The 26,500-nt window shown below is 48.1% G+C and overlaps 1 protein-coding gene across 10 annotated transcripts in view; it reads right to left on the bottom strand.

Annotated features, from left to right (window-relative positions):
- Positions 1-26,231, bottom strand: part of SORBS3 (sorbin and SH3 domain containing 3) — a 66,253-nt gene extending 40,022 nt beyond the window's left edge. For 4 of the 10 annotated variants that reach the window (XR_014163339.1, XM_081890908.1, XM_081890909.1 and 1 more), the window contains exons 1-3: positions 5,945-6,063; positions 5,475-5,572; positions 3,928-4,185 (exon numbers count right to left, since the gene is read on the bottom strand). Coding sequence is in view for 9 of the 10 variants with exons in the window: in XM_081890908.1 (XP_081747034.1) it covers positions 3,928-4,185; positions 5,475-5,513 (297 nt within the window). In the remaining variant the exon portion in view is untranslated. Of the gene's footprint in view, positions 1-3,927; positions 4,186-5,474; positions 5,578-5,944; positions 6,064-7,153; positions 7,297-19,660; positions 19,785-26,121 lie in introns of those variants that run through there. The other 6 variants (XM_081890910.1, XM_081890913.1, XM_081890912.1 and 3 more) reach the window with 6 other exon arrangements.
- Positions 26,232-26,500: the final 269 nt, after the last annotated feature.

Here is a 26,500-nt window from a genome sequence, read left to right as displayed (position 1 = left end):
AAATGCCTTGCTGAAATCAAGGTAGGCTACATCCACGGCGTTCCCTTCATCTACCAGGCTTGTAATTCTGTCAAAAAACGAGATCAGGTTCGTCTGACATGACTTATTTTTCAGAAATCCATGCTGACTATTGGTGATCACAGCATTCCTTTCTAGGTGCTCACAGACTGTTTGCTTAATGATCTGCTCCAGAATCTTCCCTGGTATTGATGTCAGACTGACTGGGCGGTAATTATTTGGGTCCTCTCTTTTCCCCTTTTTGAAAATAGGGACAACATTTGCCCTCCTCCAGTCTGCCGGGACTTTGCCTGTTCTCCAGGAATTCTCAAAGATGACTGCCAGTGGTTCTGAGATCACATCTGCCAGTTCTTTTAATACTCTTGGATGCAGTTCATCTGGCCCTGGAGACTTGAATACATCTAGACTAGCCAAGTATTCTTGTACAGTGGTGCCTCGCAAGACGAAATTAATTCGTTCCGCAAGTCTTTTCGTCTTGTGAGTTTTTCGTCTTGCGAAGCACGGTTTCCCATAGGAATGCATTAAAAATCAATTAATGCGTTCCTATGGAAACCGCCTTCAGACCAGGTCCGGGGACAGTCTGTCCCCCGACCTCTTCTGAAGGCTGGCGGGGGGCGAAAGTCTTTGCTTCCCCCCCCCGCCTGCCTTCCCGGGACAGCGGAGACTTTTCCGCTGTCCTGGGGTGATCTTAAAATGCTGGCGGGCGGCAGCGAACGTTTCGTTGCCGCCCGCCAGCATTTTAAAAGCCCCCGGGACAGCGGAGACTTTTCCGCTGTCCCGGGGCGATCTTAAAATGCTGGCCGGCGGCAGCGAAGGCTGCCTTTTCCGCTCTCCCGGAAAGGCAGGCAGGGGGGAGCAAAGACTTTTGCCCCCCGCCGGCCTTCAGAAGAGGTCCTGCTATCCCGGACCGCTTTTAAAATGCTGGCGGTGTGGAGCAAAGCCTTTCGCCCCCGCCGGCCTTCCTGGACCTTTTCTGAAGTCCGGAGGGGGGGGAAAGCCTTTGCTCCCCACCACCAGCATTTAAAAGAGGTCCCCGAGATTTCCCTATGGGCTTTCGTCTTGCGATGCAAGCCCATAGGGAAAATCGTCTAGCGAAGCGTCGCAAAAACCGAAAAACCCTTTCGTCTTGCGGGTTTTTCGTCTTGCGAGGCATTCGTCTTGCGGGGCACCACTGTATTTTCTCCTTAGTTATTCTGGGCTGTGTTTCCTCTGCTGAATCATTTGCTCCAAATTCTTCAGGTCGGGCATTGTTTTCTTTATCGGAGAAGACTGAGGCAAAGAAGGCATTGAGGAGTTCAGCCCTTTCTGTGTCCCCTGTTTGCATTTCACCATCTTCTCCTCTGAGTGACCCCACTGTTTCTTTGTTCTTCCTTTTGCTACGAACATACCCATAAAAGCCTTTTTTGTTGCTTTTAACCTCTCTAGCAAGCCTGAGTTCATTCTGTGCTTTAGCTTTTCTGACTTTGTGTCTACATGTGCTGGCTATTTGTTTGAATTCCTCTTTGGTGGTTTCCCCCCTTTTCCATTTTTGTACACATCCTTTTTTAATCTTAACTCAGTTAAAAGTTCTTTAGATAGCCACCCTGGCTTCTTTAGGCACCTTCCATGTTTCCGTCTCATTGGTATTGCCTGAAGTTGTGCTTTTACTATCTCCCTCTTAACAAACTCCCAGCCATCATGAACACCCTTTCCTTTTAGTATTACTGTCCATGGGATCTCACCCAGCACTTCCCTAAGTTTTATGAAGTCGGCTTTCTTAAAGTCAAGAAATTGAGTCCTAGTATGCTTGGCTGCTCCTTTCCGCTGTATAGTAAACTTCAGAAGAGCATGATCACTCGCGCCTAATGATCCTTCCACTTCTACCCCACTAACCAGGTCATCAACATTGGTTAGGACCAGATCTAAAATGGCTGTTCCTCTTGTTGCTTCTCCCACTTTCTGGACAATGAAGTTGTCTGCAAGGCCAGTGAGGAATCTGTTTGACCTTATGCTCTTGGCTGAGTTTGACATCCAACAAATATCCGGGTAATTGAAGTCCCCCATTACTACTATCTCCCTTCCTTTTGCATGCTTGGCCATCTGTTCTAGGAAGGCATCATCTATGTCCTCCGTTTGGCTTGGGGATCTATAGTAAACTCCCACAATGTGGTCACTGTTATTCTTCTCTCCCTTAATTTTAACCCAAATGCTCTCAATTTGGCTTTGAGGTTCTAAATCTTGGATCTCTTCACAGGTATACACATCCCTGACATATAACGCCACTCCTCCTCCTTTCTTGTCTGGTCTGTTTCTCTGAAATAGATTGTATCCCTCCATTATTACATTCCAATCGTGGGACTTATCCCACCAGGTTTCAGTGATGCCTATTATGTCATATTTAGTTTGCTGTACCAAGAGCTCAAGCTCATCTTGTTTATTTCCCATGCTTTGCACATTAGTGTACAGACATTGAAGTCCATTAATCATTCCCCCGTGTCTCTTATTTAAAGATTTTTTCCTCCCACCACTAGGTCTGCGTGCTGTTTGCTCCATTCGGTCTATGACATTTGGATGATCATCTTCATCAATTGATAGACTCCTACGTTCAGGAGCACTGTCTCCCTCCCCCACATTAGTCAGTTTAAAGCCTTCCTGATGAGGTTTCTGGGATTTTTGAAAAAAAAAATCCTCCCAACCGTTGTGAGGTGCAGCCCATCGCTTGCCAGAAGTCCATCTTCAAGAAACTGCAGCCCGTGATCTAAGAATCCAAACCGTTCCTGTTTACACCATTTGCGAAGCCAATCCCTGGCCACTGGTTTTGCTAAGCTAGGGATGATGGAAGTTGTAGCCCCAAAACAGCTGGAGACCCAAGTTTGTGAACCACTGGTTAGACTAAGGGTTAGATTCCACCTACCCATCTTCCCATCCCCTGCTCCGCCCAAACTGGGGTTCCTAATTACAAAACAAAAAAATGTGCATGTTAATTTTATTCACACAATGAAGTTCAAGTCTTGTTTGACCCTTAAAACCTTCTGTATCTTTTTGTCTCTGCAGGGGGGAAAAGAAGCTGGAGGGCATATTAGAAGGAAGATTTCCAGCACAGAAAGTATTTCTCACCCCCATCTCCAACTGTCACCGCTCTATTCTGATCACAGCTTCCCATGGCTGCCTGTAATTCTAACAAAAAAGTTAGAATCATAGAATCATAGAGTTGGAAGAGACCACAAGGGCCATCGAGTCCAACCCCCTGCCAAGCAGGAAACACCATCAGAGCACTCCTGACATATGGTTGTCAAGCCTCTGCTTAAAGACCTCCAAAGAAGGAGACTCCACCACACTCCTTGGCAGCAAATTCCACTGTCAAACAGCTCTTACTGTCAGGAAGTTCTTCCTAATGTTTAGGTGGAATCTTCTTTCTTGTTAGAGGTAAATTAAACAGAGCTATACCTCGCAGGTGCAGTTTTCACCTAAGGCTGCTGATGCAGTTCCCAGTAGTGGGTGGCAGGGCTCCCCTGCAAGTCATGGGGGTGATGAGCAGTCAGGTGAGTGCCGTCACCCACTGGCAATTCCTCTGAATTAGTTTGGTTAAAGCAGGGGCAACCCTGGGAATTTTACAATCCTCAGAAGGGGGGAATGGCTTCCTCTGTGACTGCCTCTAGCATCTTTGCTGCACTGATTCTGCTGTCTGCTGAAAACGCATCTTTTTACCCTGGCCATTGACAGTTAAGGTTATGTTGTTTTGTGGGACCTGGCTTTTTTGGCGAGTTTATACTGTTCTGCTTTTGTTTGGAAGGATTTTACTTGTTTTTATAACCACATTATTGTTTTACTTGTTTTGTGTAACTGTACAATGATATTGTAGTAACCTGTTCTGGGCTCCTGTGGTGAAGAGCAGCTAAGAAATCTTATAAATGAACAACCCTCACTCACTCTGTGCTTCGAGGGAGCCCTCATCATCTGTGGAGTAGATGTAGCCTGAGGAGATGCTGGGTTCCTGCTGCTGATGAAAGAGGAGTTTTTCTGGAGGCGCGATGGGATGAAGTCATCCAGACTGAGGCCCAGTGTTTCCTCAGGTGCTCCAGCTCTGGAGTGAGATGGCGGAGAGGTAAAACGAGGCCTTCCTTGTGGGGAAGGAGATGATGAATAGTTTCCTGGGACATGAAGATGATGCTCCGTGTATGTCGCACTCTGCACGGATTGGGAAAAGAGAACGTTCTTTAGGCATTACAACTTGGTGTATACAATCACAGTAATACTGAGGCAACATGTCACCGCCAGGTAAACCCTTTCAGCTCAGAATAAGAGTGGCTGGCAGATAACCTCAGGGCAGGAGCCGGTGGGCTACCTCCCCTGGGCTCTGCCTCTGTGGCTATCAGAACTGGTTGCACATTTTGCCACATAACTTTCTTTCTAGGAGGGATAGACACTTTGTCAAAAGAAAGAGACACCTTTCCAGGAGCACAAGTGAAAGCCTTTGCATGCGCCACTTCACTCACGGGCACCAGATTAGAAGCCCTTGGAAGAGGGAGTCAAATTTTGAAATTGGTTGTTGGAAAAAGGGAAAACACACAGGCACATGTTTGCATAAACTGATTTATGCACAGATAATTTTTTGAAATAATTGTGGGGAAGACTGGACCAGGCAACCCTTATGCCTGCTCAGCCAGGAGCCGACTGTTGCTGGGCAACCCCATTCCCGCCCTGCTCTTAAGAGTATTGTTGAAGCAGACACTTCTCGTATTCCTTCGAACCGAGAAGCGTCTTCCAACAGCCCTTCAAAGAGAAGACTGTCCTCTGCAAAGTAGGGCACATTTTGCAGAGTTGCTTATCTGAGGCTGCCTCTGGTTACTGGGCTATGGGGCGGTATGCACTTGTTCTGCTAGCCTAAGCATTTACACTTGCGCAACAGAACGCTCCCTCACCCCCTCCTCTCTGTGTCCTCTCCTGCTCCAGCACAGATCTAGGGGGCATGGAGACGGGGGGTGGGGGTGGAGAGTTCCACTGCACAAGCATAAATCCTTGCACTAATAGAACAAGCTACTTAGCAATACAGTCAAAACTCGGTTGTCGAACGTAATCCATTCCAGAAGCCCATTCGACTTCCAAAATGTTCAACAACCAAGGCACAGCTTCTGATTGGTTGTAGGAGCTTCCTGTGCTCAAGTGGAAGCCACATCGGACGTTTGGGTCTCAAAAAACATTTGAAAACCAGAACATTTACTTCCAGGTTTTCGGCATTTGGGAGGCGTTCAGGAGCCAAGGTTTGACTGCACATGGGATGCAACCAACAGGAGCAGAGGAAACTGCCTGTATTCCATCTGTCTAGCCCAGTACTGTGCACCCTAACTGACAGCATGTATAGTTGGAAGGGACCCCAAGGGCCATCTAGTCCACCCCCCCCCATAATGCAGGAACCTCAGCTAAACCATGCAGGACAGGTGGCTCCTCAAGAGAAGGCCTTTCCCATCAGCTGCTACCTGGTTCTTGTAGCTGGAGATGCCAGGAGCTGAACTCATGCTGCATGCAAAGCCGCTGCTCTAGCACTGAGCTACGGTCTGCTCCACTCTGTGTTTCTCTCTCCTGAAAACAAGGGATGGGAAACAGCACTGCCAATTTAGTTATTCATCGGTTTTCTGCATGTGATCTACTCATCCTCCCAGGGCTCTGAGCCTCACATTATGACATCCATGGGAATAAGAGAAACCAATGCCTTCTTTTGGCCCCTAGACAAATGCCTGACCAGAAATCCCAGTGCCTCAGCCAGCAATGGATTAAATCCCTGCCTTTATTTACAAGAGACATCAACGGCTCCCCTGGGATCTCCAGTCCACACGCCAGACCAATCTGTTCAAAAACATTTCCTGTTATTTAAAGACAGGCACAGCAATGGTAAAAATAATACTAATGTGACTGATAACAATATCGCTATGAGTTAAAGCATAATAACCAAGGCTCACGTTCAGGGACTGAAGCATCCCAGATCTGGAGTTCTGAAACGTCAGCAGTGCCTGTCACATGCAGATGCTTCCCTCGAAGAGGCAGCCGTCAGCTCAGGGTTGCTGTTTCCTAGGCAGGGAGAGGAAAGGAAAGGCATGATGGAGTTGCCCTGGAGCCCAGCCTCTTTACAGCTTCACTTAGTTAGTTCCTTAGCCAGGAATGTGTTCCCTGCTCCACCAGAACCCTGTCCTCACATGCCTTCATTTGTTCACTTTACTAGGGTTGTCAACCACTGATAGGATGTTTAATTAATTTATCTCCCGCCTCTTAACTAGTAAATTGATCAAGTGTCAAGAAATGTGCACACTACCAAAACCTCTATACAGTGGTACTGCATTTAAGATCAGGAAGAAAACACAGAATTGTTGAAATACTGTTAAAAACAAAAGGCAGTCATAAAACCATAAAAGCAATCAGCAAGCAATAAAAGCAACAACAGGTAATAATATTCAAAATCTAAAACTCAAGAGGAGCAGCATTAAAAAATTATACACTAAACATGTGGGCCAATTAAGAACTAAACAAACCCTAAATAATACACTAAACACCTGGCACTGAAAACTTATCAGTGGGTGCAAGGCAAGTCACCTTTGGAGGGGGATTCGGAGAGGGGGGGTCATTTGCATGCAAGCAGGAGGGACCCTAGGGACGCGGGTGGCGCTGTGGGTAAAAGCCTCAGCGCCTAGGGCTTGCCGATTGAAAGGTCGGCGGTTCGAATCCCCGCGGCGGGGTGCGCTCCCGCTGCTCGGTCCCAGCGCCTGCCAACCTAGCAGTTCGAAAGCACCCCCGGGTGCAAGTAGATAAATAGGGACCGCTTACCAGCGGGAAGGTAAACGGCGTTTCCGTGTGCTGCGCTGGCTTGCCAGATGCAGCTTTGTCACGCTGGCCACATGACCCGGAAGTGTCTTCGGACAGCGCTGGCCCCCGGCCTCTTGAGTGAGATGGGCGCACCAACCCCAGAGTCTGTCAAGACTGGCCCGTACGGGCAGGGGTACCTTTACCTTTTACCTTTAGGAGGGACCCTGGGGGTTCTTCGTGCAGCTCAGCTGGGGGAAGGCAGCAGTTTAAAGAAGCCAAGCGAGGAACAAGCTGGATCAGCCTGGCAATGCAGCTTCTCCTCCCTCTGTGGTATGGGGGGCAGAGCGCAATGGGGCTTCACCTGGAGGTATCTCGCAGGTGAAACAGCCGCTGCTCCTGCGTCCCTCTGCTACCAGTGGCCGATATTGAAAGCTGTGCTGCTGGCTGAGGAACGCAGGCTCCAGGAAGAGTCGCCTCATGAGCCAGAGGTGCACTGGGGCTTTGCTGAAGCTAGTCAGGTCTCCCCCCTCACTTCCGGGCCCACCTGAGAGGTGCTGGAACTCTGTTCTGGTGCGTTACGGCTGAAAAAAGTCCTAATAAGAATAATAGGAAAATGTGAAAATGAATTGAAAAATGATTAAAATAATAATATTTAAACACAACAAAATTTCTAAAATATATTTCTTCTTTGCAAATTGCTCTTGGATGTACAAGACCAGGCTGCTAAACCCTGCTGCAAAAAATCTGCCCCACCTTCTGAAATGACACCATGTTGATATTGCTCACATCCACACCATACATTTAATGCTTATGGCTTCCCGCAAAGCATCCTGGGTGGGGTTAAGGGGGCTCAGAACTGTAACTCTGTGAGTGGCCAGCTGCATTTCCTAGGATTCTTTGGGGAACCAGTCTTTGGGGAACCAGTCTGAAACAGCTGCAGCTCTGACCCAGTAGGATACCAGTCAAAGAGAAGTGGATGCCAACTTTCTCCATCTATATAGGAAGCTGCCTTACTATCTAGACCAGACTATCTAGACCAGAATTGCCTAAGACTGGCTGTGACACTCTGGGATTTTCAGACAGAACGGTCTTCCCCAGCACCTGACCTTTTAAGTGGAGATGCCACGGATCAAAGCTGCAACACAAAGTCAACAGTACTGCCTCCCCAAAGGCCAGATCCATCAGGATCCCTCTCTTTCAAGCACCACCTACCAGCAGCCATTCCCACCTGCCTCTGTGGCACCAAGAAGAAGCTGGCTCATTCCTCCCAGTCTGCTGAAAGAGCAGCTCAGTCAGGAACCTCCTGCCCTGCACGGTTCCCATTCCAGCTGATTATCATCATAATTACTATTCATGTTAATTTGTTGTTATTGGATCTGTTTATATGATTTTGCCATTTTTGCACATTGTTGTTATTCCTGCATTGCAGGGGGTGGGCCAGATGACCCCTGGGGTCCCTTCCAGCTCTATGATTATTTTTATTAATTTTGTTCTCTGCTCTGGGATTGAAAATATTCAACAAAGAGCAAACTAGAAATGCTGTTTTGTTTTTTGTTTTTTAAAATATCCCCTTCTGCGACAAGATGCTTGAAAGGGTGGTAATCACACAATTTCAATAATGCTTGGAGGAAGCTGATTTCCTTGACTCATTTCAATCCCGTTCCAGGCCCAGTTTTAGCACCAAAACAGCGTCAATCAGGAGAGGGAAGTCTGACATGGCTAGTTCTCCTTGACCTCCCCTCTGCTTTTGATACTATCATCCAGGATATCTTCCTGGTCAACAGTATTTTTTAATACAAGCCCTGACTGCAGAGAAAGAACTGGTTTGAACTCAAAGGTGCTTCAAGACTGAGCTGCAGTGGGAGAATCAGGAGCACATTTAGAGGGTGCTTTTTATAAAGCCAAAATGCTGCCTCCCTCTATCTCACGGTCAGAAACTGGCCAGACTGGCCACTGAATCTTTCTTTGACACTCTGGACAGGACAGCTCCCGGCACCTGAGGGCAGCAGGCCGGCTGAGGAGGTGCCAATCAGGCCTCTGTCCAAAGGCAATCTCACAGCAAGGGCATGCTCTGTGCTGGAGAAGGAAGAGATGCGCCAGAAGGAATGGCCATTTCCATGGAAAAGGTCTGGCAAGGGAACTCGTAACTCCTGAAGCTGTTCCAGGGAGTAACTGGAGCAGGACAGACTGAGCCACACGCTTATCTGCTGGGCGCTTGGGAAACAAAGTCTCATCTCCACAGCTGGTGTGATGCCCACAGAGAGTTGCTGCCTGGCCCCTTTTCTCTGCCAGTACAGGGTCTGAGTGTGTGCATGTTGGCTCTGTCCTTTCATGGTGGCTGTGACAATGCAAATGGCTTTGCATTAATAATTCAGCCCCAGACAACGCTCTACAGTTTGCTCGGCTGCATGGCTGCATTCCTGTGGGGGTGCATAAAAAGGGATTTGGTGGGAGGGGAGGAAGCAAAAGTTTATGGGTGGGAGAGAACAATCTCCAGGAGGCTGCAGCCTGGGCAGGAAGAGATAAGGAAGTTGACGGGGCATCCATACCCACAACTCAGTGGCAGAATACATGCTCAGCCGCCATCATGTTCACATAGGGCTTAAAAGACCCCTCACAGAGCCCTGGAGAGGCACTGCCAGTCATTGCAGTCAGTACTGGGCTGGATGAGCCAATGGCATGAGCCAGCTCTGTGGGATCTTCAGTAGGGTGGGGTGGGGAACCTTCAGCCCATGGGCCAATTGGGCCAGTGAGGCTGTTTCCCCATAACCACACCTGCCCCTGACATCATCTGTGATGGCAGACAGTTGGGCACCCCTGATGCATGTTCCTGACAGTTCCTTGATAAGGGGCTTGCTGTCACCACCAGTCACCTGAATGCCAATCAGCTGCCCACGGAAATTCACTGGCACTGCTGACTCCTGCCAAAAGCTGGGCTTGAAGTCCGCACCATCAGCTTAGTGGCTGAGGAAGGGCTGTGGTTCAGAGAGAGGCTGCTTGCAGAGCACATGCTATGCCTGCAGAAGGTCTCTGATTCCATCTCCGAAATCTCCAGATAGGGCTGGGGATACACCTGCCGGGAGACTCTAAGAGTTACTACCGGTTGGTGCAGGAGAGCCTTCTCCGACCCAGGACCCTCCAGATGCACTGAACTATTGTTATAATTAAAATTATAAAGGAAAGGAAAGCATTTGTTTGTTTAGCTCAGAAAACATATTGCAGAGGTGACTTGACATCATTTTATATTAAAATTTTATAATATAGTAAAATAAATTACAAAGGGGGCATGATATCATTTGATACATATACCAATGGCCTGTATAATTTTTTTTTTAAAAAAAAAAGAGGGCCACCAGCAGAACATATCCTGCAACTTGTACTATTTTGCTTATTGTTTGTTTACTGTGCTTCTATCCTCCCAGCAGCTCAAACCTTCCTCCCCCTCCAATATTATCTTCACAACAACCATGTTGCCCAGTATCACTGAGGAAATTTTGTGGTTGAGTGAGGATTTGAACCCGGGTCTTCCTAGCCCTAGTCCAATACCAAGCACAAAACTATACTGTGAGGAGTGGCAAGGAGCAATTCCGCAAACTGACTCCTCCCCTTCTGACAACTAATAACAAACCAGCAATCACTAAGCATTGCGCACAATGACTAGGGATTTTGTCTTCCCTTTAAATAAAAGCAAGATTTTCAAGATTCAGCGCTTTTTCTGAGCTCAGGCAGAACTGAGGCATAAACACAGCCCTGATATGGTCAGCCAGGGAGGACTCTGGCCATCCTGTGCATTAAAAATAGTGTTCTAAGCCTGGAGAGGGCCAAGGATTCCTTAAACTCCTGGGTGCCAGATCCTCCCCCCAAAATTCCTGGTTTTATTAAACATTAGAATTAAGCAAGGCTTGATTAAGCTGCACCAAACATGGAAATAAGCTTATGAGAGGAGCTAGAAGAGCTAGCTGGATGGGTGTCACTGGAAGAATGAAGGCAAACGATGGCCCATCATTAACCCATAAATGAAAGCCACCAATGAGGCAAAAGACTCTGTGGACACAGAGGGGGAGACCTGCCCCAAGCTCTGGGGTTTGGGATGATTCTGTGACCCCCGGGTTTGAGGGTCTATTGCTCTGTTTGTGGGAAGATGCAGAGGGAAAATAATAACATAAGGATCCACAAAGGGGGGGGGGATTCAAAGGGGTTTGTATTCTGTTTGTTTGTGGAAAAGGTCCTTAGTAATCAAAGCACAGCTGGACGCAACTCTAAAACTAAGTTCCATTATGCTACCTCTTTCATTAAACACCCACAAAGCATTTTTGCGAACTGAATAACCCCCCTCCAATCCTGAAGGGGCAATGTTGTCCCCATGGGCCACGGCATCAGCCAATAGGAGCACCGCTACTCCCCACTCCCTTCTGGCCATTCACCCATGGCTTGCAACTCATTAACCAGCAGGTTGAATGACTGGCCAAGGAACACAGCCAGTCAGCATAATCAGCTTTGAAGCCACATGTCTCCCAAGTTTCCAAACTGCCTGCTTACATGCCCCAAAGAGAACCGACTTTCACAATTAGAGGGGAGCAGGCAGACACTCTGGCTTCAGGATCCTTGAACACTGTAGGTCAACAAAGAAGAAAAGGGTGAGTCACTCCGTGAGAGCACATCCTTCTCAAAGGAAGCTGGTAGGAGAGCCCCTCCACAGAAATAAATCTTGTGACTATAAGATCTCCTCGTCAGTAACATCCTCATCTTCAAGCCTTCCCACACTCTCAGATTTTTGCAGAGTAAGAGTTATGCTGCATCCATTGTCATTTAATGAAATGCCACCAGTATATGTGGAACTAAATTATAAAGTAGCATAACTGCCATGCTATTTTTCTAGACAAAGAGGAGCAGGAACTCACCCTGAAGGCCTCCCTTGTTCCCTTAGAATGGCAATGGCGCCCACCTGAACTGAGGGGCCAGAACTGAGTTCCGGCTGGAAAAAAAGCCCTGAGCATAAGCTGCATGAAATCCCAGTGCTTTTCTCAGACCCAGATAGATTTTCCAAGGTAACAGATTCAAGGAAATTTATTGACCATTTCCTCTGATGCAATTAGTGCTGAGTGACACAGCCACCACCAACAGCCATGGCTACGCCATTTTGTTGAAAGGTCTGTAGAATTATTATTATTATTTAAATCATATTGGTAACTTCATCTAGCTAGATAACGAGCAGTGAAGCTTATTTTGGCCCAGACCACCACAATTTTCTTTTCTGTTTTAATGGAGGAGGCACAGACCCTCACTCTTCCCTGTGCTGGGACACACATACTGCAGTTTAAAAAAGCATGGAACAACAAAAAGACTATCTCCATATATTTTACTTGTAGTGGGATATAACCGTATAGTTGTTAAATAATTATTTTTTGGAATCTCACATAGAGACTTAACTATAATCAGGGCACACATTAGCTAATGATGCTAAAATGCCATTGATCTCAAAAGGCTAAATAATCTGCCACAAAATCTGCAACAGTACAATCAGGCAACACTTTCTGACTGCAGACAGACACTGCTGCACATACAACAAATGAATAATTTGTTTACATCACTGTACAACCTCCCTGCCACACACTTTTCTGTTCTCATGGGATCTATTCTTAAAGCACTTTCCAAACTGCATTAAATTAAGCTACCACATCCATGCTGCTAAACCCTATGTCCGCAGACCAATGCATTGTGTGTTTATTCCGGACTAGAAAGTGGTGCATAGAAGCAAAGCATCAAATTCCCCAGGTTGTTGTACTCCTTCAGCTTCTGCTTTCTGTTTTCAGCTGCCTGAGAGTCCTAGTTTGGTCACTGTGTAACAGCTACATTCCAAAGCAGCGGGTGGGGGGGCTAACCTGTGGCCCCCCAGATGCTGTTAGATTCCAGCTCTTGCCAGCCCTAGACAGCACGGTCAATGGTCAGTGGTAGAGGGAGGCTGAGGTCCAGTAATATCTGAAGGGCTCAGGCTCCCCACCCCTATACCGTAATTAACAGAATCATAGAATGTAGAACCATTATCAGTAACGGTTGTTAATGAAAAACAGCAGCGTGCAGCCACAGGGTGTTGTAAACAAAAATTGCCCTTTTCCCTTACGGGGTATCCAAGAGCCCATATGGAGTCCTTACATAGGTTCCCTATTGGTAGGAGAAAATAACAGAGGCCAACCAGAGAATACTGAGAAGCGAAGCAGCTAGTAAGCCTGATCTTTATTGATCTGTTGCAACAGGGTGCCCCTCTCACACGCAGGAGAGAGGAGTAACCCAGAAAAATGGCACGCAAGGCCTTATAAAGACTTTTGAAATTGCCATCCTCTAGATCAAGACCACCCCCAGAAACATCATACATACATCACAGAAGGGGTGTAACCTAAGACCACCCCCCATATACATCATACCTACATCACAGAAAAGGCGGTCTAAAACAGAAATTTGAATGTTGTTTATCTCCTGTCTGGCAGGTTACTTGATTGGATTGCCTGGGGAGCTTGGCTAGTCTTTTGTAGTGATAAATACTTACCGTAGTTCCTGGGCCAGGTCACAGGCTCACAGCCTATTCAAACACAGACATACCCTTAAGACAGGATTTGTGAAGGAAAAGACAATGGGGAGGCTTTTCCATTTTCCTTTGACCTTGCAGGGAAAACGTTTGCTCAGTTTGGGACAGTTTGGGAATCAAAATGGTTCCAGGTCAGTCTTCCTGTGCTGATCTATGTAAGTGCTTGGTTGGTACATTTATGAACATTTCCATATATCTAAGACCTCAAAATTCCTATCACAAGGGGAGCGTTGCATGTATTCTAGGCTATGGCATCCTCTCATTTTATTTCTTTTATTTGACAAAATGTAAAGACCTCTTAATAATATTTAAGAACAAAAACAAACCCTATTTGATTTACATCAACATGGAGTGAGTGTGATGGCCGTGAGGCCAGAGCCCCAGGGCCTCTGTATAAGGAGACCTCCACATTGCCACTACTTCGCAAGTATGAGTCAAGCACATACGGGAATTTTATGTTTAAAGCAAACCGCTCTGTCGCCCTGCTGCAACAAATCCACTTTAAAACACCAACAGTATTTTTATGGTTATGAAAGCAACGGGGAAACAGATTGAAAAGTGTGGGACGAATGAGTGATTAACAGAAGACATACAAACATCCTGCAAACAAATCAAGATGAATGCTCATTGTTGCATAACCTCATCACACACAAAATCAAAACTATTGCTCAATAAAGACCGGATGCAGTCTAACGTTCACATGGGCCTTGTGTAAGCAAATTCGGATGAATGCTGAGGCCATCTGCAGCCCCCTGAATTGAGTGTGCTGTTTAGAACACATTGCAAAAATCCTGCTTACTCTCCTCAGGGAGGACCCTCAGACGTTTGCTCCAAAACCAGGACCTGGCAGTGCTGCTGTCCACAACATGCAAGATTTGATTTCCATGACAGACAAGTTGATGGAAGGGCCATTTCACAAAGCTAAAAACTTTGAAAATTGCTGCTATAAACAAAAAAAACTGAGTAGCTGAGAGAGAGATGTTGAGAAAGTCCCAGACAATCAGTTGCACTTGTGTCATGTTTTACAGGGAGGTAAAGGGACCCCTGACCATTAGGTCATCGCGAACGACTCTGGGGTTGCGGTGCTCATCTCGCTTTATTGGCTGAGGGAGCCGGCATACAGCTTCTGGGTCATGTGGCCAGCATGACTAAGTCGCTTCTGGCAAACCAGAGCAGCACACGGAAACGCCGTTTACCTTCCCGCCATATTTTTTGCTCTATAGGACACACTTTTCCCCCTCCAAAAATTAAGGGGGAATGTGTGTGCGTCCTATAGAGCGAATGCAGGCTGCGTGGCTAAGCCTAAAGCCAGAACAGGGAGACGGAGCGCTGCGCAGGGCTCCGTCTCGCTGTTCTAGCTTGGGGTTAGCTGCCCAAAGCCTCCACTCTGGGGGCTTCAGGCAGCTATCTGGTGGGAGGTTAACTTTTAGATAAGCAGAGGCCAAGCTATCCCAGAGTAAATGAATGCAGGAGGAGTAGCCAATGCAGTGCTCTCCAAATGCTGGACGGCAACTCCCAAAACCTCCAGCCAAAATGGAAATTGGTCAAGGATAATAGGAGTTGTAGTCACCGGCGGACGAAGGTGGGGGCAGGGGGGCGGTGTGCCCTGGGTGCCACCCGGGAGTGACATCGTGGCCACCCCCGGGGTGCTGGTGCTCAACTTGCAGCCCCAGGACGTGCGCCACTAGCCGTGCATCCCCCAACGTGCACCACGCCCCCGGGACGCACACTGGCCACGCCCTGAATTACGCCGCTCCCGGTAGCAGAGCAGGGAGCTTCACCACCGGTTGTAGATCCGCAAGATCTGGAGAGCACTGAGTTGGCTGCCCCAGAATACAGCATACAGAACAGATACCCTCCAAGAAGGCACAGCAGAAAAAGGGGGGGGGGTCCTCAGGCCATGTTCTTTAGTATGGTAACAGAGATGTTACAATTGTATCCCCATTTTTTCCTGTAAAATGTCAGTAACCGTTGGAGTTGATTTATACTCCCTTAGAAACCACTGAACGTATGACTCAGTCAAAGCATATCAGACTCCACACATATAACTTCATTTCTCTCCCCTCAAAACTCTTTCATAAAATCTTCAGCCGTCAAGTAATGGAAGAGGCCTCTCTGAACCGTCCTCCAAGGAGCAGAGGCAGCTCCCAGGTCCAGGGCTGGCAATCCTGTGCACTAGGGATCCACTCCGGACCCTCCCAAGCCCGGCCCTCCTGGGTCACACCTGGCGACCAGCTGATGACTTTTGAAATAGAACTCATCTCATGAGCAAATAAAACCTGAAAGGTTACATTGGGGATGAAAACTATTTCTGATTGTGAAAGCTAGGAAAGCAACCAGAACACCCAGAAACCAGAAACTCTTGAGAAGGATTTCTAAAGGCCCCATAACTGGGAGAATAAATTATCAATATTATTAAATAAATGGTAATGGCATGGAATTTGCATTGTAAAAATATGCACAGCTGCAACTTAAGGAATTGGCTAAGCTTAGGATGAGAGAGCGCAAAGCAATGATGTGAGAAATCTGCACCAGAAGGAAGTTCTACTGCTTAATTCTAAGCATGTGAACAGACTCCAGTCGCTCAGCAGTGAGAGAATGGTACTCTGCACATACTCAGAGGTGCCTTTCTTTGTGATATCACTTCATATTTGCTCCTTTAACAAGGGGTTTGGGTGAAGCTAGATCAGATGGTGGGCTGGGGCACACCAAGAGTAGACGAGGTCCCCTTAACTTAGGCTGCAGTTTCCCCATTTCAGCTTTAAAGAAAGGAAGGCTGCGGATAGAAAGAGGTGATATTATATGGGTGTGGCTGGAGCTTTCTGGCATACACCAAATAGCATATTTCTCTTTACGCCACCTGGCAAGGGCTGGTTTTTGCACACAACTGATTCTGGGCTCTGCACTGACCACAATAAAACCAATGCTCATTTTCCTGCAAAGGCAGAATCAGAGAATCAGGGGTAACAGTAGCTCAAAACAAAAAGTATGTGCTTGCTCAAACATCAACTTAAGCATATTGCATTCTGCTTAAGGTAAGGTATAAAGGGATCTTAAGTGCCCCCTGCACAACATGCAAACATTTCCACACCCCGCAGGGAAAATACTTTGCAGGAAGCAGAGATGGAAGGTGGGAAGGGCAGCATGCCTGAGCAGGAAAAGGAAAGGGAGAACCCACCTGCTTGGAATAGGATCTGGCATGCTGTTGTTCCTGTTGCACTGACAGACAGTGAGCGCGGCAGCAGGAGGTCGCCTTGGAGGAAGGCTATTCAAAGTGTTGGTGCTGAGCTTTAAAAGCCCTAAACGACCTCAGCCCTGAAGACCTGAAGAAACATCTCCACCCCCATCGTTCAGCCTGGACACTGAGGTCCAGCTCCAAGGGCCTTCTGGTGGTTCTCTCCCTGCGAGAAGCAAAGTTACAGGGAGCCAGGCAGAGGGCCTTCTCGGTAGTGGCGCCTGCCCTGTGGAACACCCTCCCACCAGATGTTAAAGAGATAAAGAACTCTACAACTTTTAGAAGACATCTAAAAGCAGCCCTGTGGAGGGAAGCTTTTGGTGTATCATGTTGCATTGTGTTTTCACTATTTTTTTGTTGGGAAGTGCCCAGAGTGGCTGGGGGAACCCAGTCAGATGGGCGGCAAACAAACAAACAAACAAACGAATGAATGAATGAAGATGATGATGATGATTAACAACATGAAGGAAATGAAGAGTGTCCTAGTAGGGCCTACACCACAATCTTATATCTACTCAAAAGTAAGTTCCACTGAGTTCAGTAGAACTTACTCCTAAATAAGTGGGTACAGGATTGCAGCCCCAGCCTCTCTTCGGGTCTCTCCAGGCAGCACTTGAACCCACTTTCCAGCACAGGTGAGTGCAACAGCTGCATTACCAATTTAAACTGGCTGCAGCATCTGCATGTTGCTCCCCATCTGGATTCAACCATCTGAAGACTGAACCTTGGAGTGCCTCTTTTGAGAAATCTAGTGGCTGGCTGGGGAGGACTAACAAACAGGGTGGCAAAACCTGCAATACCAAACCTGATGCTGTTCCTCTCCTGCCTGCTACAAGGTCCTAGGCTGCTGTCAAACAAATATGGATGGGCAGCCTCAGAGTATTATCTCCCTCCCACCCAGATCAGCTCATGCATTGTACTTCACTGCCGCTCCATTTTGCTGCCAGTCCCTATTTTTTCCAGGGCAGAAGTGTATGGGTGGGAGGGGAAGTCGATGTTTCTGCTGAGGAGAGAGAAAAGAGCCTCCTGCTACCAGCTGATCTTTGTTCCTCTTGCTTTTTCAGCTGACTACAGATGGGAGGGAGATGTCCACAGGGTGACAAACAAGAAATTATATGGGCGGCAGCAGTGAAAGTGAGGGGGCTAAGAGCTGTGTTCCTTAAATATACTATTAGCTATTGTTGTTAAGCAACCACTCCTGCTTAAAAGATGCTATTAAGATACAATTTCCTATTTGGGTAACTTCCCTGTCCACCCAAGTCGTGATGCTGCCCCTCGCTTACTCAGTGCATACAAAGGCATAACGGGGCTGGGGCTGGGTTACAATTCAATTAGGGGAGCAATTCAATTCGGTTCACATTTTAATGCATACCTACCTAAATTGCACTTCTTCAAACATTACACAAACCAAAATACAGCTTCCTTTGACACTTGCACTTCTCTAAATTTTGCAATGCAGTTCTCCAGCCAAGCAACATGGACACCCAAGTAAACACTGCATAGAAATGCACATGTCAGCAAAAGTAACATAAATGCATTATAAAGGCGAACAGTTTGCAAAAAAATGTATATCAGGCAAAACCGCATAGAAGCATGTGCATATTAGCAGAACCTAAAAACTGATTTTAAAAAATTGAGAGCTGTTTTTGTTTTGTTTTTTAAAGTAATGTAGAAATGTGAGGAACTGAGCTTAGGACTGGAAAAATGAGAAAACAAGAGAAAGCAAGATTGACAGGTTACCCCATTCCTAGTTACCAATGCCCAGCCTTGAAGGTTGCTCTATATTATAATCTCAAGTAAGTATTGTGGACGGGCAAAACTGCTAGGAGCAAACATGCTATGGTTTGTTTTCTTGGCCCAGCACTCCCCTTGTAAACAAGACCTCAAATATCATGGCAACAAATTTTTTAGAAGGCTGCTTGCTTGCCCACACACATGGGATGCATGATTAACTGAAAAATGGAAGAGAAGTGGGGAGCTCTTCCAACTGAGCAATGCTTCTCTGCTTGGTTACTTCTGAAGGTGGAATAAGGTAACTGTATTATACTAGCAGGTTAGACTTTTAATCCTTCTAACCTAATATTCCCTGAAATATGATGCTCTCCAAAGTCTCTTAAGACAAGGGATCTTTCCTGTTATCCTGGTGATTCTCCCAACTCAGGGGTGAGGTCCGGAATAGGATCTGGCTAGCAAGCTGGACCCAGAGCTCCCCCGTCCCTGTACGTGAGTGGTCAATCATCAGGTGACCCAAAATATTGAAAAACAATGCTTCCAGCTCATTATTTCCAGTGGGGTAGTCTGCAAAAGCTTATGCCACAATACACTTGCTAGTCTTTAAAGTGTTTTTGCTGCATTATTTGGCACTGTGACATGTCAACATGCTTTATAATTTTTATTCCACTTCACCTAACCTATGAAACAAATGGAATAAATCTGTATGTATGTGGGGACTTATGCAAATATAGTGATTTGCCCCAAGTTACCCACTGGGCCACTGTCAGAGGCAGACCTTGCACCAGATGTCCTTGACCAGAGACCTGCCCTCTGCCCTTATAAGCAGAGCCCTGCTACAGCAAACCAAAGCTGTGTATGATCCAGCGTCCCATTCTCCTAGTCGCCAACCAGATGCACGTTGGAAGCCACAAGCCGGGCCTGAGAGCAAGAGCCCTCTCCTCACTAGTATTCCCAGCAAGCAGGATTCAGAGACACGCAGCCTGGACAGAGAGCCCAAACACTCTCAGAAAGAGCAGCAGGAGCTGCTGGAAAGTGGGTCTGGGAGGAGGGGAGCAGCCACAGCACGGCTGTGTTTTCAATTCTGAGCTGCATGAAGATTTTTGCAATGTGGCTCTCCTACTTAGACAGGCTTTGGCCGGCTGCGCCGTGTATTCCTAGGTGCCAAATCCATTCCCACCCCCAGTGCCTGCAAGTGTGCCACGTCCCACCATCCTGAGAACCAAGCCTCATTCCCCCTCTCCAAACCGCTACGAAGGGGGGTGTCCCCCCAAGTACCAGGTGCCAATAAACATGCCTCCAGCCACAGCATTACTCACCCCAACCTACTTATCTTTCTTTTGCGAAGTTTCTGGCTCCCTCTGGGGAGATGCTGGCATGGCCCTTTCCTGCAGGGTGGGGGCGGTCTGGATTTCATTACTTGTTGCAGCCAATTCTGTTGTTCCTTTCTGCTTTCCATGTAAACATTTCCATTCCCCACCCAAATGTTCCCCACCCCACCCCCAGATTGCACGGCTAACGTTTATCCTTGAGCAGTGTTAGCAACTGCCCTCTTTGGCCTCAGACTGGATGTTTCCTCTGCAAAATATCTCTCTACCTCGGACAACAGACCATTGGTCCACCTAGCTTAATATTTGCCACACTGACTGGCAGCAGCTACTCCAGGGTCTTAAGCAGGGGTCTCTCCTAGCACCACCTGCATATGCTGGGGATCAGACCTGTGACGACCTGCATGCAAAGCTGGTGTTCTGCCATGGAGCAACACTCCTTTCTTAATACTATTTATGCAGAAGAGGGAATTTTACCCTGTTCAGCTTGTCACGTGACACCTGCTGAAATCCCCTCTTCTGCACAGCTATTGGAGCCCCTTCCCCTTTTGCACCTGAGCAGCCTGCTCAAAAACCAAATACTGTACATTAAGAGCACTCATGTATCTGGTCTCCACAAACACCTAAAGCCAGATGCCTCCAGATGATTAGGCAATGAGCAAAGAATACAAATCTGCTTTACAGCATGTTGGTTCCCCCATGGCTGGCACTATCTACGCAGAGAGCAGCTCTCCAGGCTGCTGCAGAGAGTCCTTTCCTGGCTAGCTGGCATCAAGGGGAGATGTCAAGGGAGGATGTGCTTCACAAAGCAGGTGCTTGGTGGGAACAGGACACCCTCCCTTTGGGAGACTTCTTGGGTGCATGTGGCTGAGGTCAAGGAGAACGGGCCAAGACTGGCGTAGAGGGAGAAGCCTGCTCTAAAGACAGCTCCTTGCAGCAGCATGGTAAATGTTATCTTTACAAATAATACACAATGTTTCTTGGGAGGAAAGGGAAAGTCTTGCTTCTTCTCGGAGAAAAGAGCCCATGCTCTGCAGCAGAGCCATAGGCCCTTCCCGGAATACACCTAATCTAATAATGGACTAAACAAAGGACTGAAAACTGCCATTTGCTTTTTGCTTGCCCGTCTGTCTGCAAACCCCATTCCAGCCCTCACCACCTAACCTGCTGGGGTATCAGTTCACATCATGTTCACAAACTGATCATTACTGGCAGGGCTCCTTTTCAGCCAGAACTCGCAGGAACTCAGTTCTAGGACCTCTCAGGGACAAGGAAGGCGTTCATGGTGAGTTCTGGCACCTCTTTTCCTAGAAAAATAGCACAGAACTGGTGAGGAGGGAAACTGCAAACAGCATGTTTCCAAACAGGGCCGCGTCTAAATTATTAGTAAAACATGGTTGTGTATATATCATACATTTAAAGCACCCCAACCCCCAAAAGAGAAACCTGGAAACTGTAGTTTGCTAAGGGTTCTGCGAATTGTGAGGTGTAACAACAGCTTCCGAGACTCAGGTGTGTGCGTGCTTTAAGGTATGGTGTGCCTGCAGCCAGTGAGCAGGGCTAGGAAAACCTCACACAAGGTGTTGAAGAGGGGTGGGGAAACTGTGGCCCTTCAGATATTTGATTTTATACGTTGTGGCCTTGTTGTGAACCGCCCTGAGACCTCCGGGTATAGGGCAGAGTATAAGTTTAATAAATAATAATAATAACAACAATAATATTGCATGTCCAATGGTGAGAAATGATGGGGTTTGCTCTCCTTACTAGTTCTAGAAAAAGGAAGAGCCCAGGATGAAACAAACTAAGGCAGGGGCGGCCAACACGGAATCTTCCAGATGTTGTTTACTCTAGCTCCCTTCAGCCCCAGCCAGCATCGCCCAAGGGCCAGGAACGATGGCCGCTGTAGTCCATCAACTAGTCCAGAGGCAGGACGAGGGAGAAGAGGAAACAGTGGGTCCTAAGACACAGGAACCTTAGGAAGAACAAAGAAAGGAAGATCAGCAAATGAGGAAGGAGAAGCTGTGAGCAAGAAGAACAGTGGTGAGTGGACAGGACAAAGACACATAAGCTGAATAGAAAAACCGGCTGAGAGGGTGAAGGATGTGATACGGAATAAGTGGGGACCTCACGAAAGACATGCTGAAAGCCAGTTGGACGACTGGAAAACAAGTTACCTCCGAGGATGTGGACAGGCTGCTTGGACTAGTGAAACTGACCACCTGTCTCCTTGATCCTTGCCCATCCTAGCTCATAAAAGCGAGCCTGGAAGGGCTGGGCGATGGGCTCTGCGGGGTGGTGAATGATTCTCTCTGCGAGGGAGCCTTCCCAGACCCACTGAAAGAGGCGGTCATTAAACTACTTCTTTAAAAAAACATCTTTGGAGCTGGCCAATATGGCCAACTATCGCCCAGTCTCAAATCTTCCATTCTTGGGCAAGGTGATTGAGCGGGTGGTTGCTCAACAACTCCGGGCACACCTGGAGGATGCAGACCATTTGGATCCCTTCTAATCAGGATTCAGGCCACATCATGGGACTGAACCTGCCTTGGTTGTGCTGGTCGATGATCTTTGGCAGGCTAGAAACAAAGGTGAGAACAGTTTCCTAGTTCTGCTGGATCTCTCAGCAGCCTTTGATACCATTGACCAAGACATCCTTCTGGAACAACTAGAGGAGTTGGGAGCTGGGGGCACAATTATACAGTGGTTGCGCTCCTTTCTCCTGGGCCGTGTCCAGAAAGTGGTGTTGGGGGGATGAGTGTTCAGACCCCTGGGCTCTCATTTGTGGGGTGCCTCAGGGTTCTGTCCTCTCTCCCATGCTTTTTAACATCTACATAAAGCTGCTGGAAGAGATCATCAGGGGGTTTGGACTGGGTGTTCATCAGTATGCGGATGACACACAGTTCTACATCTCTTTTAAATCAGAACCAGTGAAGGCGGTGAAGGTCCTGTGTGAGTGTCTGGAGGCGGTTGGAGGATGGATGGCGGTTAACGGATTGAGGTTGAATCCTGACAAGACAGAAGTATTGTTTGGGAGGGACCGGGTGCAGGTGGGTGTGGGGGACTCTTTGGTCCTGAATGGGGTAACTGTGCCCCTGAAGGACCAGGTGCGCAGCCCGGGAGTCATTCTGGACTCACAGCTGTCCATGGAGGCACAGGTCAATTCTGTGTCCAGGGCAGCTGTTTATCAGCTCCATCTGGTACGTAGGCTGAGACCCTATCTGCCTGTGGACTGTCTCGCCAGAGTGGTGCATGCTCTGGTTATCTCTCGCTTGGACTACTGCAATCCGCTCTATGTGGGGCTACCTTTAAAGGTGACCTGGAAACTACAACTAATCCAGAATGCGGCAGCTAGACTGGTGACTGGGAGTGGCCGCCAAGACCACATAACAACGGTCTTGAAAGACCTACATTGGCTCCCAGTACGTTTCCGAACACAATTCAAAGTGTTGGTGTTGACCTTTAAAGCCCTAAATGGCCTCGGCCCAGTATACCTGAAGGAGCGTCTCCTCCCCCATCATTCTGCCCAGACACGGAGGCCAAGCGCCAAGGGCCTTCTGGCAGTTCCCTCACTGCGAGAAGTGAGGTTACAAGGAACCAGGCAGAGGGCCTTCTCGGTAGTGGCCCCCACCCTGTGGAACGCCCTCCCACCAGATATCAAGGAAATAAGGAACTATCCAACTTTTAGAAGACATCTAAAGGCAGCTCTGTTTAGGGAAGTTTTTAATGTTTGAAGTTTTATTCTGTTTTTAATGTTCTGTTGAAAGCCACCTAGAGTGGCTGGGGAAACCCAGCCAGATGGGCAGGGTAGAAATAATAAATTATTATTATAATTATTAAGTGCAGGAGAAGGCTTTACATGGTTTGGTAGAAAGCTGAAACAGACTCTTGGCAGATGCACCTCCTGCAGGGCACCTCCTGCCCACCCCCCTGGTGTGCTTCTGCCTAGCTGGAATGTGCTCTGGTAATTCTGAGGATGCCTCTTTTGCCCGGGCAGAAGTTGGTCAGGGCTGTGTGAGCATTTGCAGAAACTAGCCTCCTGTTCAAAGGAGGAAAAGACACGGACCATGCTGCCCATTTCGGCCTCTGCTCCTGCCCCCCAGAAGGCCCTTCCTTGAAGGATGGTCTCCTCATATGATGGTGGGGGACTCCTGGCCCTGCAGGGCTCCTGACAAAAAAAATAGCCGCCCTTACTTAAAATTTAGCCCCTTGCAAGCTTGTGGCGTTGGCGGCCCTATGCCTATTCTTTAGTAGAAACACTGAGGCGGGAAGCAGAAAGGGGGGGTGCATCTCAGGAGTTTTTCAAACAAAATCTACGAGTCTCCTGACCTTAGATCAAAAGCCAATTTGCTGCAGAGCAACCATGAAAATTGCTCCAGTTTCAGACCACCCCATGACCCTCTGAGCAAACAGAAGCGCCTTTGCTAAGTTGACAAACTGGAAAGAATTCTGAGGAGGGTTAGAAAGATAAAGAGCACCAGAAAGCCCACTGGAGAAAGGAAAAGTTGAAGGAGATTATTATAAGCAGCCCAGGAAGAGGAAAACCCCACACGGGAGAACACCGACAGACGTCAGCAAAAAATGAAAGCATGAATTACTCCTCATAAAGTGCAGAAGGCACAAAACAAGCAATGATGCAGTTAAATAAAAGGAAAAGGGCAAGTGAATAAATATTTTAAGTACCAGTGAAATAAATGGTTAATTGGGAATGAAGGTGAATCTCATTCCTTGGAGCATTTCAAGAACAGACTGAGGAGCACCTAGTGTGGGCGCTTTGACAAAGGCGGCCGTGGAGGATTCTGATGATATAGGCTGGTGGTTTGCAGTGGCTCTTCTTCTTAGAGGTGTCACAGGCCTGCAAGGCCTCTGCTCTTCTCTTTGCTGTCGCCTTGACAATCCACTGCCTGTACTATTCTAGGTAGCCATTAATGCTCCTGCCGGCTCCTCCTCTATTACAGTAAACTCTCATTTTACACGCATGTGAGTTGGGCAATTTCAACTGTACACGGCTGAAGGATGGCTGGTTGAAACTGTGCAACTCAAGTCCCAAGCAAGGCGAAGCGTTGAAAAGCTCTTCACACGCTGAGTCCACTCGTGGTTACCCAGTACAAAAAGGGCTTTGAAGCTCCAGGCCTTGCATGCTGGGCAAGACCTGCTGTGGGCACGGCTGTGGGAGTGCTGGAGATGCCCTCTCCCCACCCCCACCCACCTGCCAGCCACAGGGCGGCTCCAAGGATTTGGCTATACTGTATGCAATTTCCAGGTCTTAACATAACCCCTGGAACAATGGGTGGGATTCAACATCACATTAATACAGCCATTCCATCAGCACAAGTATTTCTGCTTATCAGATGGAACAATTTCCCCTCTCCCCCCTGTGAACTGTTCTGCGGGTTCTCCCAACACTCCAGAGCAGATTTGGGAGAAGCACTTCTACTAGTGCACCAGGTTAGCTGAATCCAGCCCAACGTCTTTAGGATTTTTTAGCTGCTGTAGAGTTTTCTACTACAGTATTTTGATGCATTTGCAATTTTGATATGTTGTCAGCCACTCTGCTTGGTATATTTACACTGGAAGGGCAGGAAATAAATGCCCTAATAAAAAAATAAATAAAAAAATAATCAGCTCTAAGCATAGGTCTGGCTGTTTCCAATATACTCAATCATATACGCAAGTTCTGCCAAGCACAGACCCACAATTTCCCCCACAGATATATATGTTTTAATGTTCCATGCCATGGAAATATTTATTTCTAGTTTGTTCCCAAACCCTAATCCACTTTGGTAGCTAGAAAACAGCCCTGAGGTCCAGTTCCATTTGCTGCACCTACAAAGTACAATTTTCTTCAAAGCTCATCTGCCTGTAAAATAAAACACCTTCCACTTGCCATACAGCTCTCAGGATATCTATGCTTCCATGCCAGGTTTTCCAACACCCTGCTGTGCCCCCTCCTGTTTTCCTAATTTAGTTAGACTTGCAAGCAGAAAATGGACAGCAGGCGACATCGGGGTGAATGCGGCCCTTCGGACAAGCGTCCCTGGCGGGCAGCCTGGTCCGGGCTGTGGGATCAAGGGCGTCGCAGTGCGCCAGCCTCTCCGGAGGACGAAGCAAGCGCCTCTTGAATTTATTTTCAACCCTGTCAGGGCCACTTCACTTGTTCCAGAAGCGTTATTTTCCCACTGCGGAGGGGCAACCAAATCATCACAACTCTACCCCAAAAGCATTGGGGGGGGGGCGTCTAGGAATCCACTTCTGGAAGTCTTGGCAACCTCCAGGCAACTCGTGGATTCCCCCTTCAGACGCGCCCGGGAGCGAGAGGGCGAGCGAGGTCCTTCTGCGCCCCCTTCGCCCTCGGCAGACGGGCATTCAGGCGGAGCTCCAGAGGCGCGCCGCCCGCCCGCCCCGACCCGCAACCGCCGCGCATTCACACGAGCTTCCTGGCGGCCCGGTCCTACCTCCCGCAGAAATCTCGGCGGCGGATCCGGCGCTGGTTTGCGGAGCAGGAGCCGCCAGGCGCCGCTTCTCCGGCGGGCGGCGACGGCGGAGGAGGCGCGGCTGGAGGGAGGCGCGCGAAGGCGGCCCGAGCGCGGAAAGGCCCGGAGGCGAGGGCGCTCCTTCCTCGCGTGCCGCGTCCACGCGCAGCGGAGCCCCTCAGCCAAGCACCAACTAACCAGCTGCGTCACAGATGACTCGCCCCCCCCCCAAAAGTTTGGCCACGCCCATGCCAGGGGATTCCCACAGACACGCGTGGAACACGGGAGCCTGTCAGGAAAGCGCCACATTCCGGGGCTGGAAGAAGCCCACCTTCCCACGCGCAGCGGAGGCGGAAGGGGC

Source organism: Podarcis melisellensis (assembly GCF_964234715.1).
Source record: "Podarcis melisellensis genome assembly, chromosome: 15".
Classification (NCBI taxonomy): domain Eukaryota; kingdom Metazoa; phylum Chordata; class Lepidosauria; order Squamata; family Lacertidae; genus Podarcis; species Podarcis melisellensis.
This window is presented reverse-complemented; position numbering and strand designations above follow the sequence as displayed.